We start from the raw sequence: 23,258 nt of genomic DNA on the forward strand, positions 1-23,258 counted from the left end.
CACTTGTTGCATTTTGTTCATAGAGTCACACAAGCACATTCATATCGTTTTCTTAAACAAACAGCCATAGAATTTTCAACACTGTTGACCTTCTTGGACTTCTAGACCACTTGATGGCACCATTGAGAAAATGAAGCGCCAGGAAGCTTTGAACCATGTGCAAATCAATTGGTTGCAAAGCTTAATTGCTTCATGAAGCTTCATTTGGCCGTCACTCGTGCCAATGTTCAGGCCAATCTAGTGTCCCTTTAATTTTGAGCTCCATCTTGCAGGCATCTTAATTTTCCTGTTAACTCCTGACAGCGGAGCCATCGGCGAGCACCACAAGCTCCATTTACCTGCCACCTGAGTAGAAGAACCTGTGGCTAATGTTTCCATCCACGTCCTGCCAAATTGTTTCGAGTTGTAAACTTTGGTGCCAAAAACAAGTCAGGACAAGAATTTGGCCAAGCATTTGATGCCTGCCACTCAGAGTTCAGTTGCCACACGGTAAACATTGAAATTCCACATCCAGCTTTCGTCGTTTTTGTCTTTCCACCTCTTGTGTTGAATTTCCTCTCTGGTTCCACGACGATGACTCAGCACATTATGGCGAAGGTCAAGAGCCACTGCGAGTGTACACAGGTTTCATTTGATGCATTTCTCACCAATCTGGTTTGCACAATCGAAGTGCACGCTGAATAAAATGTTCTGCCCCTTTAATTGCAGCCTGCAACCACAGAAACAAGTTTCAAAATGTTGCACGTGTTTTTTTTTGTGCATCTGTGACTGATACACCTTATGAACTCAAATGGCATTACTGTACCTTGTGGTTTTGTTTATTGTTGTAGTGGAACCATCATTTGATTCTCCAAGAAAAAATTTTTTTTAACTAGAATATATTGAGGCCACTTGGCGGTAGGGCAGTCACAGCGTTCTGTTTGCTTCCGGATTTTGGCCGCATTTTCGTTTGTATTTGTGGATGTGAGTCTAAGCAACACCCCGCTTGTGAACAATAGAGGAACAATGCCTGCCAGCTTGGTCCCTGAATTTCTGGACTGATGATATTCTAAATTTAGCACCAAGTCAATGGATGCATCCAAGCCAGGGGTGGGGGGGGGCTACAGGTGGAGGAAAATGAGGACATCAGGCTGCCCTTCCTGCCGTCTGTTTTTCTAATGTGTGCTCTCTCAGCAACAAAATCGACAAAATAAGTTTACTGTGACAGACCGATAACGATTTCAAGAAGAATGTGGTTGTTACTTTTACTGAGACTTGAGATTTCCATACGACATAAAAATTGCTGTCCCATGCTGAAGTTTATTGCCGTAAACTACAAACCCTTTCATGCGCCTGGGGAGTTTACTTTGATTATATTTGCATGTGTCTACGTCTAGCCCAAAGTTAACACCAAATACGAGAGGAGTAGCTTGTCTTAACAGCTGAATACAAACATTGAGAATAAGCGGCCAAATTCATTGCGTTTGCCTCTGGGCGAATTTCAACTCGTGCGGTTTGAAGCATGATTTACCTAAATTGAAACAACTAGTCAGCTGTCACACTCTGGAGGGAAATAGAGTATAGAGTAGTTAGATTGTTTTTACTCTCTCCATAAAGCAGCATTTTGTTCTCTTTGTCGTACCTCCCTCGGAAATTCGTACCATTATTTAACTCAGATGGGCCCATTCTACAATTAAAAACGTAGCACAGCCACAGCCAGTCTCCAAAAGGGTGGACAGCAGAAGCAAATCTCACCTGCCACTTACACTGCGCTAGCTAGCTAGCTAGCAAGCACCAGTTTTGACTGACATTTTTCACAAATTGATTTTTTTTTTAAGTTCTTGCTTGTTCCAAGTCATCCCTCACTCAACAGTCGACATGAAATACCTGAAGTGGCTTGTGCCGTACCATCTCAATCCATTCCAGTTAGCATGCAAAGATAACTGCTCATTGGATGATGCAGTGAATCAAAGTCTTCATTTTGCTCCGAACCACAGCAGAATAATTGTTTTGTGGATTTCACTGCCACTTTTAATACAATCCTGCCAAGCGGCTCTAAAACAGTTTGGTTCTCCTCTATCTAATCCATAGTAAACCAACCCTGGGGCTCCTCAGGGATGCGTGCTATCACCATTTTTTTTTCCTACTTTCCGGATACAAAAGACTGCATTTCCAACACCACCACCAACATCAAATTGGTTACGTTTGCGGATGACGCCACCTTCGTCGGTTGCATCAGGGATAATGAGGAATCTGCCTACAGAGAGGAAGTGTCCCTTCTAGCTGCTTGGTACTCTGCAAACAACTGGAAGCTCAACCCGTAGAAGACAGTGGGAATGGTCATACACTTTTGACAGAAAGTAGAATGCATTTTCATTATCGTGCCGGGACATGTTTAGTTTTGCATTTTGATGTATTTGGTAAACTGTCAGGTTGTCACACTCGGTATTTAGTTATACAAAACTTGGTTGTGGTTATGGAAGGGAGCTGTGGAGAGAGGAAGGTGATCAGCTGCTAATGGTCAGGACAAAGCATTAAGTCACCAGGCTCAGATCATTAACAGGCTCCGACAGGCTGTTGCCATGGGAACCATTCCCATGACTTCAGTTCCCATGGTGGTGGTGGGGGGGAGGCTCCAGGGTTTTTCAATTAGGTAACAATGGTGTCATTTGTGGCGCTTCCTTCTTGTTTGTCTGACGAGCGGGCACAAACTGTTGGAGGCGCGTGCACTTTTCGCACAAGGAACTTGTGTTATTTACCTCATTCAAATAAAAATAGCTATTATTCTCGATCTACCTTTGAGTTATGCAGTCATTTCCTTGGCCATTTTCAAGCTGCATGCAGAAGCTTGTCTCAGCTATGTGGGGGGGGGGCAAGGGGTCTTAACTCAACCACAGTACTCATTTCAGACCCTTCACTTAGCTCAGAGCTGAACCTGTTTGCATGGCAGCACTGTTAAGCAGTAATATGGGCATCTTCTCTCAAAACTCAGTTGCAGTTTTAAATAAAACTCACTGTTGTTGTTGTTATACGATGACCTGGAGTTTAACCCTTTCATGGCCCCTGTAACCTGATAACATGAGAAGCTGTCCACTGTAGTAACCGCTGTCCCTGAATGGGTTAAAAGAACACTTGCCAAGACTTACACTGGTCAGCGGCAAATTTTAATCAGAAATTGTTTTGTGGGTCCCAAAATGTATTTCTGACAGGGAATTAAAAAAATAAAAACATTTTATTCTGAAGAATTGAACGTGCTCCACCAGTCGACCGCTGTGCAAGAAAATGGAAAATAAATGAACCCTTTTCAGGGACAGCGGTTATTACAGTGGACAGTTTATCATGTTTTTGGGTTACAGGGTGCATGAATGGGTTCAACAAAAATTACGTTGTATGTACAGAAAGTAGTAAAAAAAAAAATGCTGATTTGATATATTTTTTTGTATTCAAAATATTTGGTGTCATTGAGTTTTTTTGGGGATGATTTATTTGACCGATATTTTGACACTGCTGACCTGTGCTAATTTTTGTTTTTCCTTCGTATCTTGTAGGAAATCGAATACAAAAATATTTTGAAAATTATGTCAAAGCAGGGCGGCATGGCAGTCGACTGATTACCACATCTACCTCACAGTGCAGAGGTTCAGGGTACGATTCTGGCTCCGGCCTTCTTGTGTGGAATTTGCATGTTCTCCCCGTGCCCGTGTGGGTTTTCTCCGGGTATTTCGGTTTCTTCTCACGTTCCAAAAACATGCGTGGCAGGTTAATGTATACTGTTATGGTTCCGTTTGTCACTGATGTCATTGACATCATCATCACCTGCATACTTGAGGACTGCCATGTTGTTTTATTTCCCAGGTGTTCACTTGTTCCTTTGGGTTTTTCCAGGACTTTGTTAATGTTATCAAATTAGTTTTTCCAGTGTGCCCCCTCCAAGTGTTTTTCTTGATACATTTTGTTCCGTACACCCTCCTTCTGCTACCTCTGGGTCTTCTAACCGTGCGCAAACATGACAGTGTGCTGCGCTTTGTGAAGGTTTTTGCTCCATTTAAACATCTGTTGGTTAATGGCGGTGGCTTAAGCCACATCCTTCCTCCCATTTCTCAGAGGTCATGTAGCAAAGTATGGGACACGATATTTTGGCAGGGGTACTAAGGTATGACATATTGAGTTCTATTCTCATACTCCTCCCTTGTGGCACAAATGCTGGTGGATCCTGATTTTCGTATCAGTGCCGACATGGCCAAGCGTCCCCCCCCTTCCTACTGCTGCAACATGTGTTCATGCGTCAAATGCGTAAGTTTTAATAAACCTGGGCAGTCATTTATACGCAAGGACACTGGGTCAAGTTTTCTCCCAGATAAATCCAACAATCTGCCTTTTAGATCCAATTCCCACTTCACTTCTAAAGACATTTTATGGATTCTTCGAGGAACAGATTTTACATGTCGTCAGTTGCTGTCCTCAGACGGGTTCTCTTCCTAGACGCCTTTTAATGGTGAAGCCCCTTCTGGAGAAAAGCAGCTTGGAACCCATGTGGCGTTTTTAAAAAATTAGACACACTTATCCAACTTAGCATTTTAACGTAAAATTTTAGAAAAATATTTTTTCCCCCTGCAATTATATATATATTTTTTCAATACAAATAATGTTTTCGTGAAATATCAAGCTGATTTTAGGATGAAGCGTAGTACAGAGACAGCCCTTTTAAAGGTTTTACACGGACTCACGCCCACTCACCCATTTTTAATATGCTTATATTTATAATTATTTATGTGCTTTTGTTCTTCTACTTCTCCCCGTCATAATTTTGCTGATGTAAATTAGGAATTTCTCCATTGTGAGACAAATAAAGGTTTTCTTATCGTATCTTGAATAATATCAGTTAAAAGGTCTTGGTGCAACTGGATCTAAGCGTTGCTTTGGAGACAGTAGATCATTGTCCCCAACGCCCAGGCCGCAGACCGGTACTGGTTCGTGGATCATTCGGTACCGGGCCGCACAGAAAGAATAAATAACTTACTGTACTTCCGTTTTATTTCATTTCGGAATCTGTTTTATTTTGAAAATTTACCGGATTCTCCATTACATCCATCTACAGCAGGTGTGCCCAAACCTTTTTGACCAAAGATCTACTTTTTGATCAACCAACCTCCCGCGATCGACCCGTTACAGCGTACGCGCGCATACGCACGCACGTCCACACGCACACCATGATGAGCAACAGCCTGGCACTTAGGCAGCCTGTTAACTATCGTAGCTCACGCGTCCCCTTTTACAATGCTTCTCTCGGCCCTCCAGCGTCCCATTCTTTGCCCGTCCTCTCGGTGAATTGTACAAAACAAACTCTGAATGAGAATAATGATAACAACATAAGATATAGCACAACAACTCTGATCACTAGCGGCAGTCGCAGACTGCTGAGCACGAACAACTTCCGGTGACGCAGTCACGCGCCACCATAAATTAAAGACTACCTGCTTTGGTTTATTTTCTTTTTTAAATACTTTTTGTGAAAGTGAGACCAATAGAATGATAAGGGTGCAGTGTGTGCATTAACACAAAAAATATATTAGTAACATGCACAGAGACACAAATGGAGAAGAGGATCCTAAAAAGAAGGCCACATTGAATAGACGGTATCAAGAGTCCTACTTAAAATACGGATTTATCTCAACGGGAGATTCCCACGCACCAAGCCCACTTTTCATGCACTTTTTATTTGCAATGTATCTTATTTTGAAGGCACGTTTAAACATTACCATAGCGACCAGAGAGCGTTGGGGGCATATAGGACATTCCTCGTGTCATTATTCTTGTTTGTCATGATGTTTAGAAAATACCACAAGTCATATCATATTATTTTGTTGTATTTATCCGGCCTTAAAGGCTGGTCCCTGAAAATATTGTCTGACATTAAACCGGTCCGTGGGCCAGAAAAAGATTGGGGACATTTTATTAAATAGACTTAAGAAACCTGGTGGGCATTCCTGGTACTGCTTTTTTCCTTTCTCACAGATCCATGTTTCTTTATAAGGACGCATACACATCCCTCCGGAGCCTATTAAATTAAATGTGGGTCAGACCACAAAGATCTTTGCTTTTATCCGCCACCCAGCTCATGACACACCAACGCGTTTGGTCATTACTAAGGTTGGTGAGCCTATGGAGGGGGGAGTGGCGGGGGGTGTCACTCTGTCACCATCATAGAGCTTGGAATTGTTCTTAACTCTTGTCCTCTTCAAAAACTAGAACTTGCCTCTCTAACACATGGAAAGAAACCTAGAGTCAATTAATGTCTGCCGTGTCATTCAAACAACTTTCTTATTGCTTATCCAGTATTGCTATTATCATGGGTCCCTTTTTATTTTGGACATTCGCAATCCTGAGACACAATAGGTAAATAAATAAAACTGTCCCAAGGCAGCCAAACTTTGTCTTTCTACTAACCCCTCCCCCGACTCAACACCCAATTTCATCATGATGTCATTCTCTCTGGGGCAATTAAAAGGAGCCTTTTCCTGCCAACGTTCACATAGTTCTTTACGCTGTTTGTTTTTGCTGCACGTCGGCTAACAGCTGGCGGGGTGAAAGAAACTGTGGGGGTGGGTGGTGGGGTGCCATGGAGTGCAAACAAAAAGAAATGTTGAGTTTGGAGCCGAGAAGCCTTGCAGAGGAGGAAATAAGTGTGCGCGTTTACTTTGTTGCTGAGCTTTCAATCGTCGACCCATCTCTGAGGAAATAAGAGATGAAGAAGGCCGGGTCGCCAATATGGCTCATAAAAAAATCTTTATTAAAGTTGTTTAATTTTAGCATGACAACAGTAGTTTCTGCAGAATGCTAGCTAACCAAGTTAAATTAATTTTAAAACATTTCCCCCACTAAACTATATATATTTTTCCAAGTGTGTGTATAGAGAGAGAGAGAGAGCCTATCGCAGTTGTCTTCGGCCAGTCGGCGGTGGGGACACCCTGAACTGGTCGCCAGCCAATCGCAGGGCGCACAGAGTCAAATAACTATTTGCGCTCACAATCACACCTAGGGATAATTTAGAGCGTTCCATTAATCTGCCATGCATGTTTTGGGAATGTGGGAGGAAACTGGAGTACCTGGAGAAAACCCACGTAAGCACTGGGACAACTCCACACAGGAAGGCCGGAATCGAACCCTGCACCTCAGCACTGTGAGGCCGACGTGCTAACCAGTCGCCTTCACCAGTCATATTCAGTGTTATCTTATATGGGAGCAAACACACACTTGCCACCATCTGAAGCCCCCGACTAACCCCAAATAAAGATCAGATGTTCTTGTGGGTTCGTGAGATTTTTGCAGATACGTTTCACCAAAATCCACGGTCTTCAAAGAGTTTCCGTTCAAAAGGTATCAGCTTAGAGAAGAGAACAAAATGAATTCCAAAGCATTCAATGTACTCCGTCAGTGGAAAGGTGAGGACAGTCATCAAATGAAGAAAATATGGCTTCACAGTGACATCGTAAAGAAACTGAACATCCCTCCAAAATCCACATCAAGATGGATCCACAGTGATACAGTATCAACTCCTACCCAAAAAGACAGAGTGGTATAGTAAAAGCCATAAGGTGTTGCAACATCCAGCAGTTTTAGTTTGAGAGTGCATATTTAACTCTTTAACTCCACAAGACGTACTTGTACGTCTTTTTAAAATTAGGCCCCACCTACCAAGGACGTACTTGTACGTCTAAGTCCTTTTCTTTTTTGCGTCATAGAGATGAGAGTCTGATTCTGTGAGAATAAGTCGTTTGCATTGTAAATAATGTAAAAAAAGCAACCAGTAGGTGGCAGGTGGTGCCTCACATGCTTGAAATGCATGCTTTTACAAAAAGCTAATTTTCACCGTTTTTTGCCCAGGAATCGCCATTTTCATGAAATTTAGTCATTTTGTAATGCTGATTGCTGAAGAATGGAAAAAGATAGAAACATTTTTCGTCTTCCACGCTGACTGGTTGGAAGAAACCACATGGTTCGACATGTGGCATACATGTCCACTCAGGTTGACGTTACCAAAGATGGCTTCTTGTCCTACCGTATAATCCTGTTATTACCGTTTGATCTCATGTGAATGTGGTTGTCCCAGAAATATTGCCTCGTATTGAGCTGGACCATTTTTCATATAACAAGCTTTTTAGATGCATTTGGATTTGGGAGTACGGTAGGCTTATAAGTCACTGTGCTGAACACCTCTCAAGAAAACATCCACAATAAACTGCGACTCCAGATGAAAACCTTTTTTGAAAAGCGTCAAACAAAACTCTTACAGTTACACTACGCCCATGTGAACAAACTGCTTGGATGAAAAGTGTAGTTTGAATACCGTATTTTCCGCACTATGAGGCACTTCAGAGTATAAGGCGCACCATCAATGAAGGGCCTATTTTAAAACTCTTCATATATCGGGCGCACCACGTTATAAGGTGCATAGAATCGAAGCAACAATAGTGGCTATGGCTGCATTATGCATCCACTAGATGGAGCTACACTAAAGGGAACACAATTCAATACAGCTTTATTTATATAGAGCTTTCACAACCACTGCAGTTGTAACAAAACACTTTACAGAACTTTTAAATACTACGTCGTAAAAATAAATCAGAATATTGATCCATATATAAGGCGCATCGGATTGTAAGGCGCACTGTCAGCTTTTGAGAAAACCAAATGCTTTTAGGTGCGCCTTATAGTGCGGAAAATACAGTAGTTGTACAGATGTGCCTTAATGCGGTGGCCAGTGAGCCATTTGAGTTACACTTCTCTCCAAGTGAAACATCGGGATGATCTTAAGCACCGGCGTTCGTATAATCAGGACAACCTTTGAATCTTTGCCGTGTTGTTCACAAACAGAAACTAACACATCCAATATAAACACGTTTTATTGGTTTTAACTGCAATCTGTCATCACAAAATAAACCATTAAACAAAGATGCTACTGTAGTGAGCAGCCACGGCTGCATTCCAATGCTGTTAACCTCTTTACCTACAGGAATACATTTCAGGGCTTTTTAAGCATTCATACCATAAAAAATAGGAAGGCACAACACCTGTGAAACCTGGAATGTTTTTTTTAGGCACTTCATGGGAAAGAGTGGTCAAAAATAATCTTTTACATCATCATCATCATCAAGACAAAAAGTGCTCGTACATCTGTGCGTGATAGAGAAAAAAGGCAAGCTTGTTTTACTCTTTAAAAAAAAAAAAAAATGAGCTGAGAAATCTTCCTCTAATCACCCGACATGAATCCCAAATCCCAGTTACTGCTATGAGGACAGAACTGTTCCAGAACCAGTCTACATTCTCGAGGCCTAAAACACACGTTGTAAGCAGCATTTGTCAATGCACGGTACAGGTGGTAAAGTAAACTAGGCTCATATGTTTAAAAAAAAAAAAAAGTATTAGCATTGGTCACTTCATCGATACAACCTAGCAAATGCATAAGATATTGTTCTCTTATGTCGATTCATGTGACGTACAAGAGTTACGTTTCCCAAATATTTAGTGCAAAAATTCCAACGGCTGTAATCGAGCATAAATACCACCTGCGCCCTTTGCGTGCAAGACTGGGCCAAGCATCGGTCCAACACGTGGGAGGAGCAGGTCACTAAAAAAAAAAAAAAAATGCTACACCTCGGTGCGCTTTGCTTTAAATTGAGATCACGTTCCAAGACAAAGAGGAAAAAATGCGTTAACAGAAATGTCATTGCAGTGTAATACATTACTGTAAAAAAAAAAAAAATCATCGTCACAATCTTGCGATTGTGGAAGATCATAATTTAACAAAAGGAAAAATATATATACATATACTATTGTTTCATTAACAGATAAATACAACGTAAAAATGCTTAAGATCAGCAATAAATATACTTTGATAAATAAGCAGTGACAACCAAAGCCGAGACGCTTTAGGGCTCTATGGAATAAACTAGACAATAATAATGATAATAATAATATACATTCGATATGAACAAAGGGGGAATCGCGCTAAACACTTCAGCTGGCCAAGACATCGGCTAAGACAGGGAGGAGAGACCAAAAGCGATGACTCAACATTTAGGAACAAAACTTGGCCAAGCTCAGAGGCCGCACCTTCCGAATGCCTGCTCAACATCGTCTGCTGACACTTTAGAAATTTAGTTCGCCTCCTGCGCCCAGCTAATATTGACCCCCTTGGCTCCATGATCAAACAAACTCGGAACAAAACAGAACCCGTGGCAACGAGAAATCGCCCGAAAATTATTCTTCACGCTGCGGGGCCTGCACCAAACCGTCTTGTCATTTCTGTCCTCAGAACAGCTGCGGGATTCCAGCCTTGCTAAGTAGGAGCTACGTGTGACTAGTGGACATCGACAACAGCGCGCACTCACTCGCCGTGATTTTAAAGAAACGATTGGCCGATTGTTAGCTTGAGAAAAAAAAAAAATCTCACCTGATGTCCGCCTGTTCACTATGCTGAGGCGATCCTTACAAATTAAACACTGAGCTTTCACAGGGAGGTTTAAAAGGTTGTGGCACGGGCAATAACACGGGACTGCCCGGAGATTGGCAACAACGGCGACAGACAGCTGCCCTCCCTCGTTACTGCCGCTTCCGATGAAAAGTGCGCGCTTTACCGCTTTATAAATCGGAGCTACATTTCACAATGCTTCACATTCTTTTCGACACGGCACCGCGGCCAGGGCGTGCGCGCGGAGACGATACTTGGGTTAGCAATTGTTCGTTTTGTTAAAGAGACCCGGCGGCAATTGAAAAGGGGTGCAAAACACAACCGAAAGAAGTGAAACCCTCAAAAGATAAGGCATCTGATATTGGATATCGGAGTTCTTCTGTAAACAGAGCTGAGGAGTGGGGGGGGTCCTCATCTTCGCTGTTGTCGCTCCACGAAATAAATCTTACTCGTCGGAAACCGAGAGCCTGCTGAATATCGGGAGGCGGCGGGACGCGTCCAGGAGGGCGGACGACTCGGAGTCACTCTGACTGCCAAGGCTGCTCTGGTACCCCTCCTGGTCAGACAGAGAGCTGAGGGGGCTGGGGGGCCCCTCCGAGGCTGGCTGGAAAAAACAGGAGATCGTCGGGGAAAGCCGGGCCGGAAGTTGAGGCTCACACGCAGGGGGGGCCCCCCAACCGGGGCCAAACAGGCCGGCGATCTCCTGCCTTGAGCAGGTGAAGGGATTGGCAGACCACTCGGTCAGGTCTTCGGTGGAGCGAGCGGGAGGCGGCGTGACCGAGGTGGGGCTGTATTGGGAGCCGCCGGAGCTGGGGAAGCCCGCGAAGCTGAAACTGTGCTGGAGGCGAGGGCAGCCCATCTTGTTGAACGGCGAAAGCGGCGGGGGCCCGCGACGTTCCTCGGGGTTGTGGATGAAGTGGCAGCGGGGGCCGTACGGGCAGAAGCCGACGGTGTGAAAGGTGCGACACAGCTCGGTCTTGTACTTGGGGTGGCGGACCAGGCTACGCAGCTCATGCATGCCGTGGGCGAACTGGCACTTGTCGCCGTACTTGCAAGTGCCGTTCTCCTCGAAGGGCCGGCACAGCTCCGTCTTGTAGCGGCTGGAATTGACTTGACTGCTTGCGCCGGCGCACGCCTGGCTGTAGTTGAACATCTTGTTCTGTGAGGACAAGAATAGCCCAGATGGGAGAAAGCCAGAGAGGACCATTAGAAACGTAGACTCAGGCCCGATCGATGAATCAGTCAGCCCGCAGCCAATCAGCCGTAATTGTCAAAGCCGTGCATGGCTGCGGCACCCTCAAAAAGTGGTCGCACATGCAGTGGAGAGGAGAAAGACACGTTTTGAAAGTAAGCGACTGCAGACTGTCATAAAGGCGCCGTGCATCATGTCCCTACACCGCTACCTTCTTAATCAATTTCCCAATACAGTTCAAGACATCACACAGTCATCTCGTAGTCCATTTTGTTCTTGTAGGCGTGATCTTGTCGTGGCTTTGGTCCTTGTGCCGCAAATTGAAAACGGTGAAACGCAAATGAAACCCCACCCTGGGGTGTGCCAGCCGTAGCCACGCCCTCCGACTTGGAGTGAAACTGAGAGACGTTTTCAAAATAACACGTGTGGGTTGTGCGTGAGTATAAAGGCAAACTCGGTGTGGGAGTTTTGTATTCACGTATTTTACAGATTATAAATCGCAGCAGCCATAAAATGTAGCATAAAGAAGAAACTGGAGTATAAGTCACATTTTTTGCGGAAATGTATTTGATAAAATCCAATAACAAGAACAGACATGTCATCTTGAAAGGCAAATTAAAATGTACGATACTGATAAAATGTACGATATGCTAACGTTACATGACGCATAAACAACGAACTGAGAACGTGCCTGGTATGTTCACGAAACATATTAAGAGTTATTCCGATAACGCTAGCATAAAGAACATGCTAACAAGTTTACCAAACCGGTTTAATGTGAAAATAACACGTGAAATGATACAATAATTTCACACCTAAGTCGCTCCAGAATATAAATCGCACCCAAAACTATGAAAAAAAACCTGCAACTTATAGCCCGGAAAATACGGTACTCCAAATTTTAACACCCAATGTTTTCACTTTTACCACAAATGACTTATCGGCTCTAAATATGGGATTCCAGCCTCTTTGACTACCAATAACCGGCCGTGAAACCCCCCCCCCCAAAAACTGCTCTCTCACTCGTCAAAAATAATGTCACATGCAAACTGTGCTGAAAATAAACGATTGCAGTGAATAGAAGTCAAATAATAACTCCGTTCCACCGCTTGCAAACAAACCATTCAAAAAGTATATGAGGAATACGGAAAAATTCACAAGCATAAACTACCGCTCCGGCTCGGCAATATATCGTTATCGTACCGTCACAGAGATATGAGCATTGAATATCTTAATAGTGAAAATTAAGACAATCAGTCCTATGGACGTTCCATGCAAGTGCTGCATTGCAGCTCAGGCCTACCAACCACAAACCTTTTTTCAAGGTTGGCATTGATTGACAGCTAAAGCCACGCAGGGTGTGGGAGCGAGCGAGCGACATGTTATGTTCAGACCAAATCAAGGATGAGCATTTCTGGCAGGGTGATTTCAAATATCGTGAATAGTGTGTATTGGGTGCGGATAACACATTTGGAAAAGTGTGACACGGGGACGCGCACCGAAAATCGACAAGAAGAATTACACTTCTGTCACACATCGCCGTGTGGCTTTTCGGGCATACTATGTCACAAACAGCGTCCTTGACAGGTGTGGTTTTTTTTGTGCGTGTGTTGAGATTTGAGAGAAAAATGGTGGAGAAAATTATTGCTGCCGTCTGTGGACACCCGGACACACTGTGCATCTTAATGCAATGCGTAGTATGGTCGTGGAAATACGGTACTCTGCGGTCCTCTCTTTTCTGGACCCCTTTATGTCCCCAGGAGAGACGAGTGGAACTACGGAGCGAGAGGTGGAGGAAAAAGGCGGTACAGGTGCCAAAATGCATTGGGATGAGGGTCTCGAAGCAGATGGGCGATTATCGGCATCCTGCCGTTTTCGGGCAGTAGGCAGGGGACACCCGGAACCGGTTGCCAGCCAATCGCAGAGCGCACACACACACACACAATTTCGAGTGTTCAATCAGCCTGCCATGAATGTTTTTGGAATGTGGGAGGAAACCGTAGGACCCGGAGAAAACCCACGCAGGCACGCGGAGAACATGCAAACGTCACACAGCAAGACCAGAGCCAGAATCGAACCCCGCGCCTCTGTACTGTGAGGCTAAAAACAAAAAAGATGAATAACGGTTGTTCGTGCACGCTTTGGCCACTGAGGGGCAGCGCGGTGCCAAGCACTACAGCGAACAGAAGTGACGATTGAACTCAAATGTAGCTCGGTTTTCACAGATTGGGAAGAATTTGTGCCTTTATGTCATCTTACCCGTGTCTTTGTTTCCAAACGTTTGTGTGTAAATGTTATTTGAAGGAATATCACTCCTGAAGTCATGGCTCATTTCCCGTCACCATTTCACTCCCGCATTATCACTCGTGATGTTTTAAAAACCAACCATGCGTCTTTAAATATACAATGTGTGTAATTCTTTTTGGAGTTTGTTTCATTTTTGGGTGTCATTAAACAGCTTAATTAAAGCACGCCCCGGGGACGGCAGAATCACATACACATGTTGTCACAAGTGCAATAAATCATTAAAATCAGGGCTCCGCATCCAACTTTTTGCACTGCTCACACTGGTGCGACCAGCTTTTTCAGTTGGTCGCACCCTTTTTGTGGGTGGTAAACCATGACCGTATTTTGCTGATGTATCGTCGTCGCAATTGGCATTCCATTGTTTCAGGCAGTTTCATGTGAAGCTTTACAACGACTGAAGGCCTATTTGCAAAATATTTTACTGAAACAAGAATTGTGTTTGCGACAAGCAGAGGCTGACAAAACTGGTCAGTTATTTTATGTAACTTTAAAAGCTGACAAGAAACAAAACAATAGTTCAAAATTTCAGTAAAAAGCAGCGAAACAATAACTGACAGCTAAGAAACTTACAATTTGTCTTATTTGTCTTCGTTCAACAAAACAGCGTAAAAATACATTTGAATAATTTTTAAACAACTGAACACACACATTTCCGTATTTTCCACAATATAAGGCGCACCTAAAAGTATTTAATTTTCTTTCAATTTTCTCAAAAGCCGAAAGTGCGCCCTATAATCCGATGCGCCTTAGATATGGATTTACAGTCTCTTTATATTCCCCATTGAATTGTTTCCCTGTTCGTGTTTATCTGCCATCTGGTGGTGATTATGAGCAGGAACCAATTGTAACCTAAAAGGGTTCTGCAAGACATTCAAATGATTCGCCAACACACACTGAGACAGACAACTACTTTGTGAGCTCTGCGCAGCTATTATGAAACGAAGATAATACCAAAAGCATAGACAAGAAAGACTTCGAAGGATATTTGGCCCCTTGTCGATGTGACTCCATGAGGTTTGTGTGCCTTTTTGTTGAATCAATTGTCTTCAGAACTTTTCATTTATAGTTTTGTAATGCCACTTGTATTTGTTTCAGGTCCATGTTTGTGACTCATTGTTACAGCTGCAGCGGTTGTGAAGGCTCGACATAAATAAAACTGGATTGTATTGTATTGTATTCTCTTTAGCGTAGCACCATCTAGTGGATGCATCGCGCAACCGCATCCACTATTCTACGCGCCTTATAATGCGGTGGCCCTATATTTGAAAAATGTTTTTAAATAGGCCATTGATTGAAGGTGTGCCTTATAATCCAAAGTGTTTTATAGTGCAGAAAATACGTATTTAAGACTTTGGGGAATATACAGCAAAATCTCATTGAATATTTTAGGGTTGACATCCCAACCACCACACTGAAAGATGGAAGCCAACTGGTTGGAAGCGGTACGATGACATCAGTGACAATATAAGATAAGAAAACCTTTATTAGTCTCGCAATGGAGAAATTCCCGATTCACAGCAGCAAAGTTATGAAAGGAAGAAGTAGAACAACAAAATATAGGAGCTGCTGGAAAGGCAGCCACTCACGCAGCGCCATTTTGAAGTCAAAATAACAAAAATAACACATTTTTGGAATGGTGATTGTAATCAGGTCAAATAGGAAAGTAATCTCACCCCCATCACTCTTCTTGATAGGACAGCTTTGGTTGACTGATATAAAACCCAAATTATTGAGAGAGTTGTAGCCAATAACGCATCGAGGTGTCAATGTTTAAGCCAGTCAATAGTTCGAGACCCAACCAGCAATAGACAATGTTTTTCAACAGGACAACCCAACACAATTTATATTTCCATATACCGTATAGCTGTGAAAGTAGACATGCGAGCAGTCTCCATTGGCAAAATGTGAAGCCGGTCATGAGAACCTCAACTCAGTGAATGGGAGAGCTGGATGGAAGGCAGTTATTTATAAAGCAAATACTGCTCGTTACTTTAGATGGCCGTTCATTTGGCAAAGCACACATCCAGATTTGGATATTTATTTATTTCATTTGGACAGGAAGGATTTAACCTGACCCGCGTTCCCCCTTCGGTGTGTGAGGTCTGGAAGGCGGATGCAGACGGGGAGCGGCCTTGTTGTATGTCGCGCTGTGCAACCGGATGGAGTTTTTAACCAGCACACAATGAAAAAAAAAACCCAGCAGCATTTGCGAGCAGAATGGTCGCACTTCCAAGCCCTGATTAAAATAGCACACGGGAACACAACCAATCTTCAACAAATAGAAAATGTAAATCTCACCCACTTTTTGCAGCCTAACAGCATCTTCCAGCCTTTTTCTTTGTCACTAAATAACTATTTGTATAATGCTGAACAGTATGATTTGTTCAAGTCATCTCTTTTTCAGGAAATCTAGTAGCATTGATAAAATCTTATGGATACACATGTTGGGATCCTCCGACAGATGAAAAAAAAAAAAGTGAACATCGCTAGTCAATCTGGTGACCACTGGGTGTGTTATTTACCGTATCTTCCGCACTACGAGGCGCTTCGATGTATGAGGCGCGCCTTCATGAAGGGCCTATTTTAAAACTGTTTTCATATACAGGGCACACTGCATTATAAGGCGCAAAGAATAGAAGCTACAATAGTGCCTGTGGTTGCGTTATGCATCCACTAGAATACAATTCAATACAGCTTTGTTTATACAGAGTCTTCAGAACCGCTGCAGCTGTAACAAAGCTCTTTACAGAACATTTAAAATATTACTTCCAAGATATCAGAATATTGATCCATATATCAGGCGCATCCGATTATACGGCGAACTGTCGCCTTTTGAGAAAATTGAATGCTTTTAGGTGCGCCTTATAGTGTAATTTATATTATAATTTACTTATAGTATAAGTAAATTATACTAAATACTATAATTTACCTTTTTTTCTGCTCTCGTCAGCTATTGCAGCTGGTTGACGTCTCTGTCATGCCGGTCCAGCCCCACATTTTAACATTTCCAATATGCCAATAGAAAGGCAGAAGGCTTGGAGGACAACATTTCCTATGATTCTTAGCCACATAAGCAGGATGGAGTTCTTGTCCCAGGATGACGAAAACAGATGCCTGTTAGCGATTACATCTTGACGAAAATGAGAACGCCAACATGAATGTTAAATTAAATACGAAGGAATTTAACTTTAAGTTGATCTCTTGGTCCCACAGACCGCAATGATATTGTCCCACATTGTAACACTGGAAATAGTACAAACTTGGCGGGTAGGACTACATTCGCCATGATTCTGAGCCATAAAAGCAGGAAGTAGTCCTCGTTCCGGTATGATGAAATCATGCAGACGCTTGCTAGCAATTGGATGCAGAAGAAAATGACAATGCAACTGTAATTGGAAGGAATTCGAATTGAAGACGAGGAACTGAAAAGCCAACATTCATCTAATGTTGCAATGCATTACAAGAAGCACTATCAATTTTTGAGACTTAAAGAACTTTAAGTGTGCCTTCGTGGAGCGACAAATATGGTAGTGGTCGCTGATCCCATCGTAAAGACGAGGCAAAAACAGCAAGAAATTATCACAGAGCCCTAACTACCGCTCAAGAAAAGTTAAGTAAATCTGCACAACACACTCAAAAAAAACCTCACGGAGCCATGAGTCAACATGTGCCAGATGACGTAGCAAGCAAACCTTAGCAAAACATCATAAACCTCATTTTTTTAAGCCAAATTTGTCGGCAGTGAGTGATCTGGAGTGTCAAAAATGATTCTTCGGTTTAAAATATTTGCTGAGGTTTGCATTTTGATTGGATCTTGGATCTGATATTTGTTTATGTAATCATTACTACGACAATAATTATTACTTCCACTACTACTTCTATTAATGAGCAGTTAGCCAAGAAACCTGATTTAGTACATTCTCCTGTGATGAATATACAGTCTGGACATAACTTCAATTTGTTTGTTGTAAAAATAAAAAAATAAAAAAAATTCAATATTGTTGTGCAATGTTTGGCAGAAGATGAATGTAAGCATTCTTAAAAAAATAACCAAGAGATGTAAATGGGAAGCAAGTTGAGATTTTCTTTTCCTTTCAGGATTTTATGTGCGATTGTCCGATGATCGTGATAGGATAATCTACCCCAAAAAAGAATATGAGAGGGTGGGAAACAATGATTCTATTTTTCCTTTTTACTGGAGGATAACTGTCTCAAATCCAAACAAATCAGTGCAGATGTACCAGTGTCTCTATCAACACCATTAAAAACAAACAAGATGAATTTATAGTTTACTGCATTTTAAAACGTGCCACAAAAAGCTGCACGAGGATTCTGGTTGACTTTGAAGCATTGTTTGAAAAGCCGTTTTAAACTTTGGAATCTTAGCCGTAAAATTCTGGCATTTCAATCACTCAGTATTTCAAAATAGCTCCCCACAATACAAGTAGGATACAAAAGTCCATCCCGCATGCAACTAGCAAGAACAATGACTTCGCAAAATTGAACGCTCAATATTTCCATGTGTCACTATTGTGAGATTCTTCGTCTGTGATCCAACATGCGGATTACAATTTAGTTGATCAACCTGATTAATTAAGTGTGAACACGCTGTTAAAAAAAAAAAGAAAAAAGAACCAGAATATACTATCTTTGATAACGATTTGGATCTCAGAACTAAAAATGACAATCTATGACACAGGTGTCAAACTCAAGGCCAGATTTGGCCCGCCACATCATTTTATGTGGCCCGCAAAAGCAAATCAAACATGTCCACCTCTATGCTGCTTGTTAAAATCTGGAGCAACATTTCATTTCTCATATGTAATAAATAAGAGAGGCACTGTCAGCATTTTCTGGTTGCCAAACCCCTCATTACAGTAACAACAAGAAAAATGTTTTGCATTCAAGTTGACTGTGTCAAGCAAAGGGAAGCAGCTGACCCAAATGTAACCCCCCGTCTAAATGTTGTCTACAAGACAGGGTGATCTGTTCAAAAAGGAGTAGAATTCCCATATTTTATTTACCAAGTGGTGGAACAATGCTCGAATCGCTTTGGCCATAAAATTGGCCATGCATACACTACATAACCACTACACGAGACTAGAAATGACAGCTAAAAAAAAACGATTTGTTGCGTCACGCTGGAGTCGTTTAAACAGCTGGGCGGTCAATAAAGTTGCGAAACTTGCTTTTTTTTTTTTAAATTAAAGTTTTAGCTTCTGGGTCATCATATTTGTAAATTGTCTGCCTTAGTAAAAGTCAACACAACACTCCGAATGAACTCATTTCGCCCCAAACACTGTTAGTCATCTTATCTGACGTGAGGTTGCAAACTGTGCGCAAACATTACATAGTGAAGCGCCCCGCGCCATCATTAATAGTTTTACTCGCCTCGTCGAGTCAACATGCAGCGTAATCGAGTATAATCAACACGCGAGCGCGTTTTGACCGTTCCGAATTCCCAGTCTTAACATTTTCGTTGACAGAAAAGTGTCAATGCTAACGTTAGCACGGTCGTTCGATAAAGGAAACTCGGCGCGCCAATGGCTGTCGTTTACCTTGTTGGAGACTTCACTGTCGAAGAAAGGTGAAATGCTGGCCGCTGCCATGCCTTAGTAGATGTTTACGAACAGCCAGTGGTAATTCGTAAAAGTCCAGGTTTCCGTGCTGGCTTCCTCACGTACAGCCCCTTCGGTAGTGGTGCGGAGCTGCGCAGTTGCTTTTCAGCAGGCAGCGACGGTCGGCGGCCTTCCGGCTGCGAACCTGCACACAGCAGTTTGGGAGGAAACAGCGCCTTTAGCGGTCAATGAATGAAGTGTCTGATCAGCAGGCCATATAATGTACAGAAAAATAAAATGATGCAAGAAACATTTTGAAATGATTCACCGTAATGTATTGGTTCAAATCAATGCTGGCAGAGTAGATTTGCTAAATTGTAATTACAAGACTCTTTGTATTGGTGTATTAGATACTCGTCAAAATCTTTTAATATCATGAATAAGTTCATTTATTTCAGGAATATTATTCAAAATGTGAAACGTGTGTAACGCATATATTCGTTCCACGGAGACTGATATATTTCAAGTGTTAATTCGTTTTCATGTAGATGATTATATCTGAAAACTATTTTTTTTATAACCAAATTCACTGTCTCAGAAAATTAATAGAGAGAAGAGAAAAAATAATACAGTACTTTAGGCTATACAAATGACAGGAGTTTGAGAAATGTTGGTCAACCAAAAAGTATAAACATGAATAAATAAATCAACTTTTTTATGATATTCTAAATTTTGACAAGCACCTGTACATTTATTTCAATAGACCCGGATCAAATGAGATGAGCTTTCGCTCTCTCCCTCCTCTCTCTCTCTCTCTCTCTCTCTATATATATATATATACATACAGGTATATTTATATATTCTGTTTTTATAAGTACCCTTATTAACTGCCGACCAGTCCAGGCCTTATCTTAAAGTCAGTAGGAAATTCCTACTGGAGCTTATTCCTACTAGGAATAAGCTCCCTGCATCACTGAACAGCATAAAAGGTATAGGAAATGAATTGATGAATATATTTCGTCGAAATATGGTAACCATGATTTTTAAAGTCTTTCTTAACCAGATATGTTAGTTCAAATAACAATAGTTGTGATAGAGAATAACACACTTTTTTTGTAAGATCATTGCATTGCATTGCATAGATTTGTTAATATACAGGATTTTGTTTTATTATGTGCTGGAAATGATATCAAATAAATCATCAATAATGATATAGTATGATTAATGACTCGTGAGTTGTGGAGATAGTATTTGTTATAATGTTTTTTTATCAATGCTGTCTCAGAGACCCTCAGTTGATTTTTTTTTTAAATGCCTGGAGCATGTTTCTCCAAACTTAGCTACACTTGGAATCGTAATACAAGATACATAAACAGGCTCAGGCAACTAGCTACTTGTGTGACAACCAGAGGGAAGCAGCCACACACAGACTAATATTTCTCCTTCCTGTGGCTCTTTCACGGCTGTGAAATTATATGGTCTCTGTGTCTGTGGCTGAAAAATACTCCAAACAAGCAGTGTTATGCGCGTGCGTGTGTGTGTGTGTGTGTGTGTGTGTGTGTGTGTGCGCGTGTGCGTGCGGGCGTGCGTGTGTGTGTGTGTGTGTGTGTGTGCGTGCGTGCGTGCGTGTGTGTGTGTATACATGGGGATGTGTGCACACGTTCAGCTTAGCGTTGTTAGAAATTCCAGCCAGAGTTGTGGCTGCTGTGGTTACAGAGCTCTGGTTCAGATGCATGCTTTGTCAGAGATGCAAGCTGCCAAGCAGGCCAAAGGGCTTCATGACCAAAACTGGTTTTCTAGATTTCACAAAAATATTAGAAGGAAAAGGATGGAGATACTTTATTCATCCCATGTTTTTTTTTCTGTGATGTACTATGTTTTTTGGATGCACTGAGCGCACAAAGAAACAACCCACTCGCATGCAGGAAGAGATGTGTGAGAGTGATGGGGCAGGTCAAAGGTTACACCTTTCAACATTTTGGGCCTTGACATCGTTCAAGAAGAAGATGAGCATACTGACCTGTCATTGCAACATTACAAATTATTACAAGACAGACAACAATTTAAATGGACAGTCAATCATGATTCTATTCTTGTGCGTCTCCAGCAGGTGGCAGAGGAGGGCTTTCCGTCCAGCATGCACACCTGCTGCCAATGTTCATCAGCTCGCCATGTATTTCAGGACTGCTTAATTTACAAATCTCCGTCGCATTATTGACCCTGTTTGCTGCTGATGCTCAGGTGTTGTTTTCTAGGCCTCTTGATCTTGTCATAATTGTTTTTGCTTTCCAGTCCATCGTTTGTAAGTATTGATATTATTTAGTCTTTTATCCTGCCCTTATTTTATTTTATTTTTTTATGTAATTGGACTCTTGTCATTTCGTTTACGTTATCAGATTTATTACTACCTTGCCTTTTGCAATTGCTTGTTTATGCATTGGTTTTCCTGGCTCCATGTATATATATATATATATATATATATATATCTACTGTATATATAAGCGGCTGGATAGCTCAGTTGGTAAGGCATCGAAGGCATCGGTTTGCCATACGAGAGACGGTGGTTCGAATCCCGCTTGGGGCAAAAAATGAGCACATAACACCATCCAGCGTGGGTCCTTGGGCAAGATCCTTCACGCTAATGCCTACCTCATACAATGATGAGAGACAATAAAATGAACGACAGGCCGGCTCAGACGTCGCCCGGCCAAACAAGGTCTGCGTCAGGTGCTGGGGAACCAGAGCACCTTGATGAAAAATGGGCTACTGGAACAAAGCGGAGATGGGCTAGATGCGATAACATGGCTCTGTTGGAATGCTACTACTCAAGCAACCCTAGTCAGGGGGTTACATGCAGAGAATGTGGGCTAAATGGTTACTTCGAAACCCACAGTCACGGTTGACCACGAAACAACTAGTAGCTCAGTGTTCCAACATCCACAAACGGCAACTGCTGTCACAACTTGAGATTGATGAGGTACAACGCAGGTTCCATGGTGAAGGGCCCCAGGCTGCCAGATCAGAGGAGGAGGTCATACCAGAGATTGGGAGGCAAGCCCCAATGAATGCAGATGATGAGATTGGGAGGCCAGCCCCAATGAATGAAATGCTGAGCGAGGCAGCAACTGAGCTGATATACGCTTCAGCATCAGTGATCCTTGAGATGCTTGGCTATAAGAGCAACCATGGAAGCCATGAGATACGTTACCCACCATGGAAAAGATGGTTGGAGGCTAAGATCAAGGCGGCTCGGAAAGATTTCAATAGATGTCAATTGACGGAGGCCCAGAGAGGTGTGATGAAAAGGTCGATACCCGAGAGGTACACCCAGATGACCATACCTGAAGCACTCGAAACTGCCAAACAAAGGCTGCAAGCCTTGTCCAGCCGCCTAAAGCGGTACACGAAAGAGAATGAGGCCAGACGAATAAACAGGCTGTTCGCAACACAACCTGCAAAAGTGTACGCTCAGGGGCAGGGTCCTAACAACAGAGCTGACCCACCAAGACTGGAAACTGAAAGGTACTGGAAAGGCATATGGGAGAAGGAGGTTGCACATAACAGCAGTGCACAATGGCTGGTGACCCTGAGAGAGGAGCACAGCAACCTCCCTGAACGGAACCCAGTTACCATAACAGTGGCAGACATACAGGAATGAGTCTCAGATATGAAGAACTAGACAGCACCAGGCCCGGACATGGTCCACACCTACTGGCTAAAGAAACTCACAGCACTCCATAAGCGCCTAGCA

At 42.5% G+C, this 23,258-nt stretch overlaps 1 protein-coding gene across 1 annotated transcript; it reads right to left on the bottom strand.

Moving 5' to 3' along the window:
- Positions 1-8,864: 8,864 nt before the first annotated feature.
- On the bottom strand, positions 8,865-19,675 carry zfp36l1b (ZFP36 like 1 zinc finger CCCH-type b). The gene is made up of 2 exons (XM_086100866.1): positions 19,508-19,675; positions 8,865-11,609 (listed from the first exon to the last, which is right to left on the bottom strand). The coding sequence occupies exons 1-2, from the start codon at positions 19,556-19,558 to the stop codon at positions 10,896-10,898; spliced, it is 765 nt and encodes a 254-aa protein (XP_085956992.1). The 5' UTR covers positions 19,559-19,675; the 3' UTR covers positions 8,865-10,895.
- Positions 19,676-23,258: the final 3,583 nt, after the last annotated feature.

The sequence above is a fragment of the Hippocampus guttulatus genome, chromosome 20, assembly GCF_054856545.1.
Source record: "Hippocampus guttulatus isolate MCC_2025c chromosome 20, RoL_Hgut_1.0, whole genome shotgun sequence".
NCBI classification, from domain to species: Eukaryota; Metazoa; Chordata; class Actinopteri; order Syngnathiformes; family Syngnathidae; genus Hippocampus; species Hippocampus guttulatus.

What these genes read in the sequence shown, in the direction of transcription:
- zfp36l1b (XM_086100866.1), bottom strand. Translation starts at nt 19,558, where the DNA reads ATGGCAGCGGCCAGCATTTCACCTTTCTTCGACAGTGAAGTCTCCAAC. An exon ending in ACAGTGAAGTCTCCAACAAG is followed by an intron (nt 11,610 to 19,507) that starts GTAAACGACAGC and finishes TTGTCCTCACAG; the next exon opens with AACAAGATGTTCAACTACAG.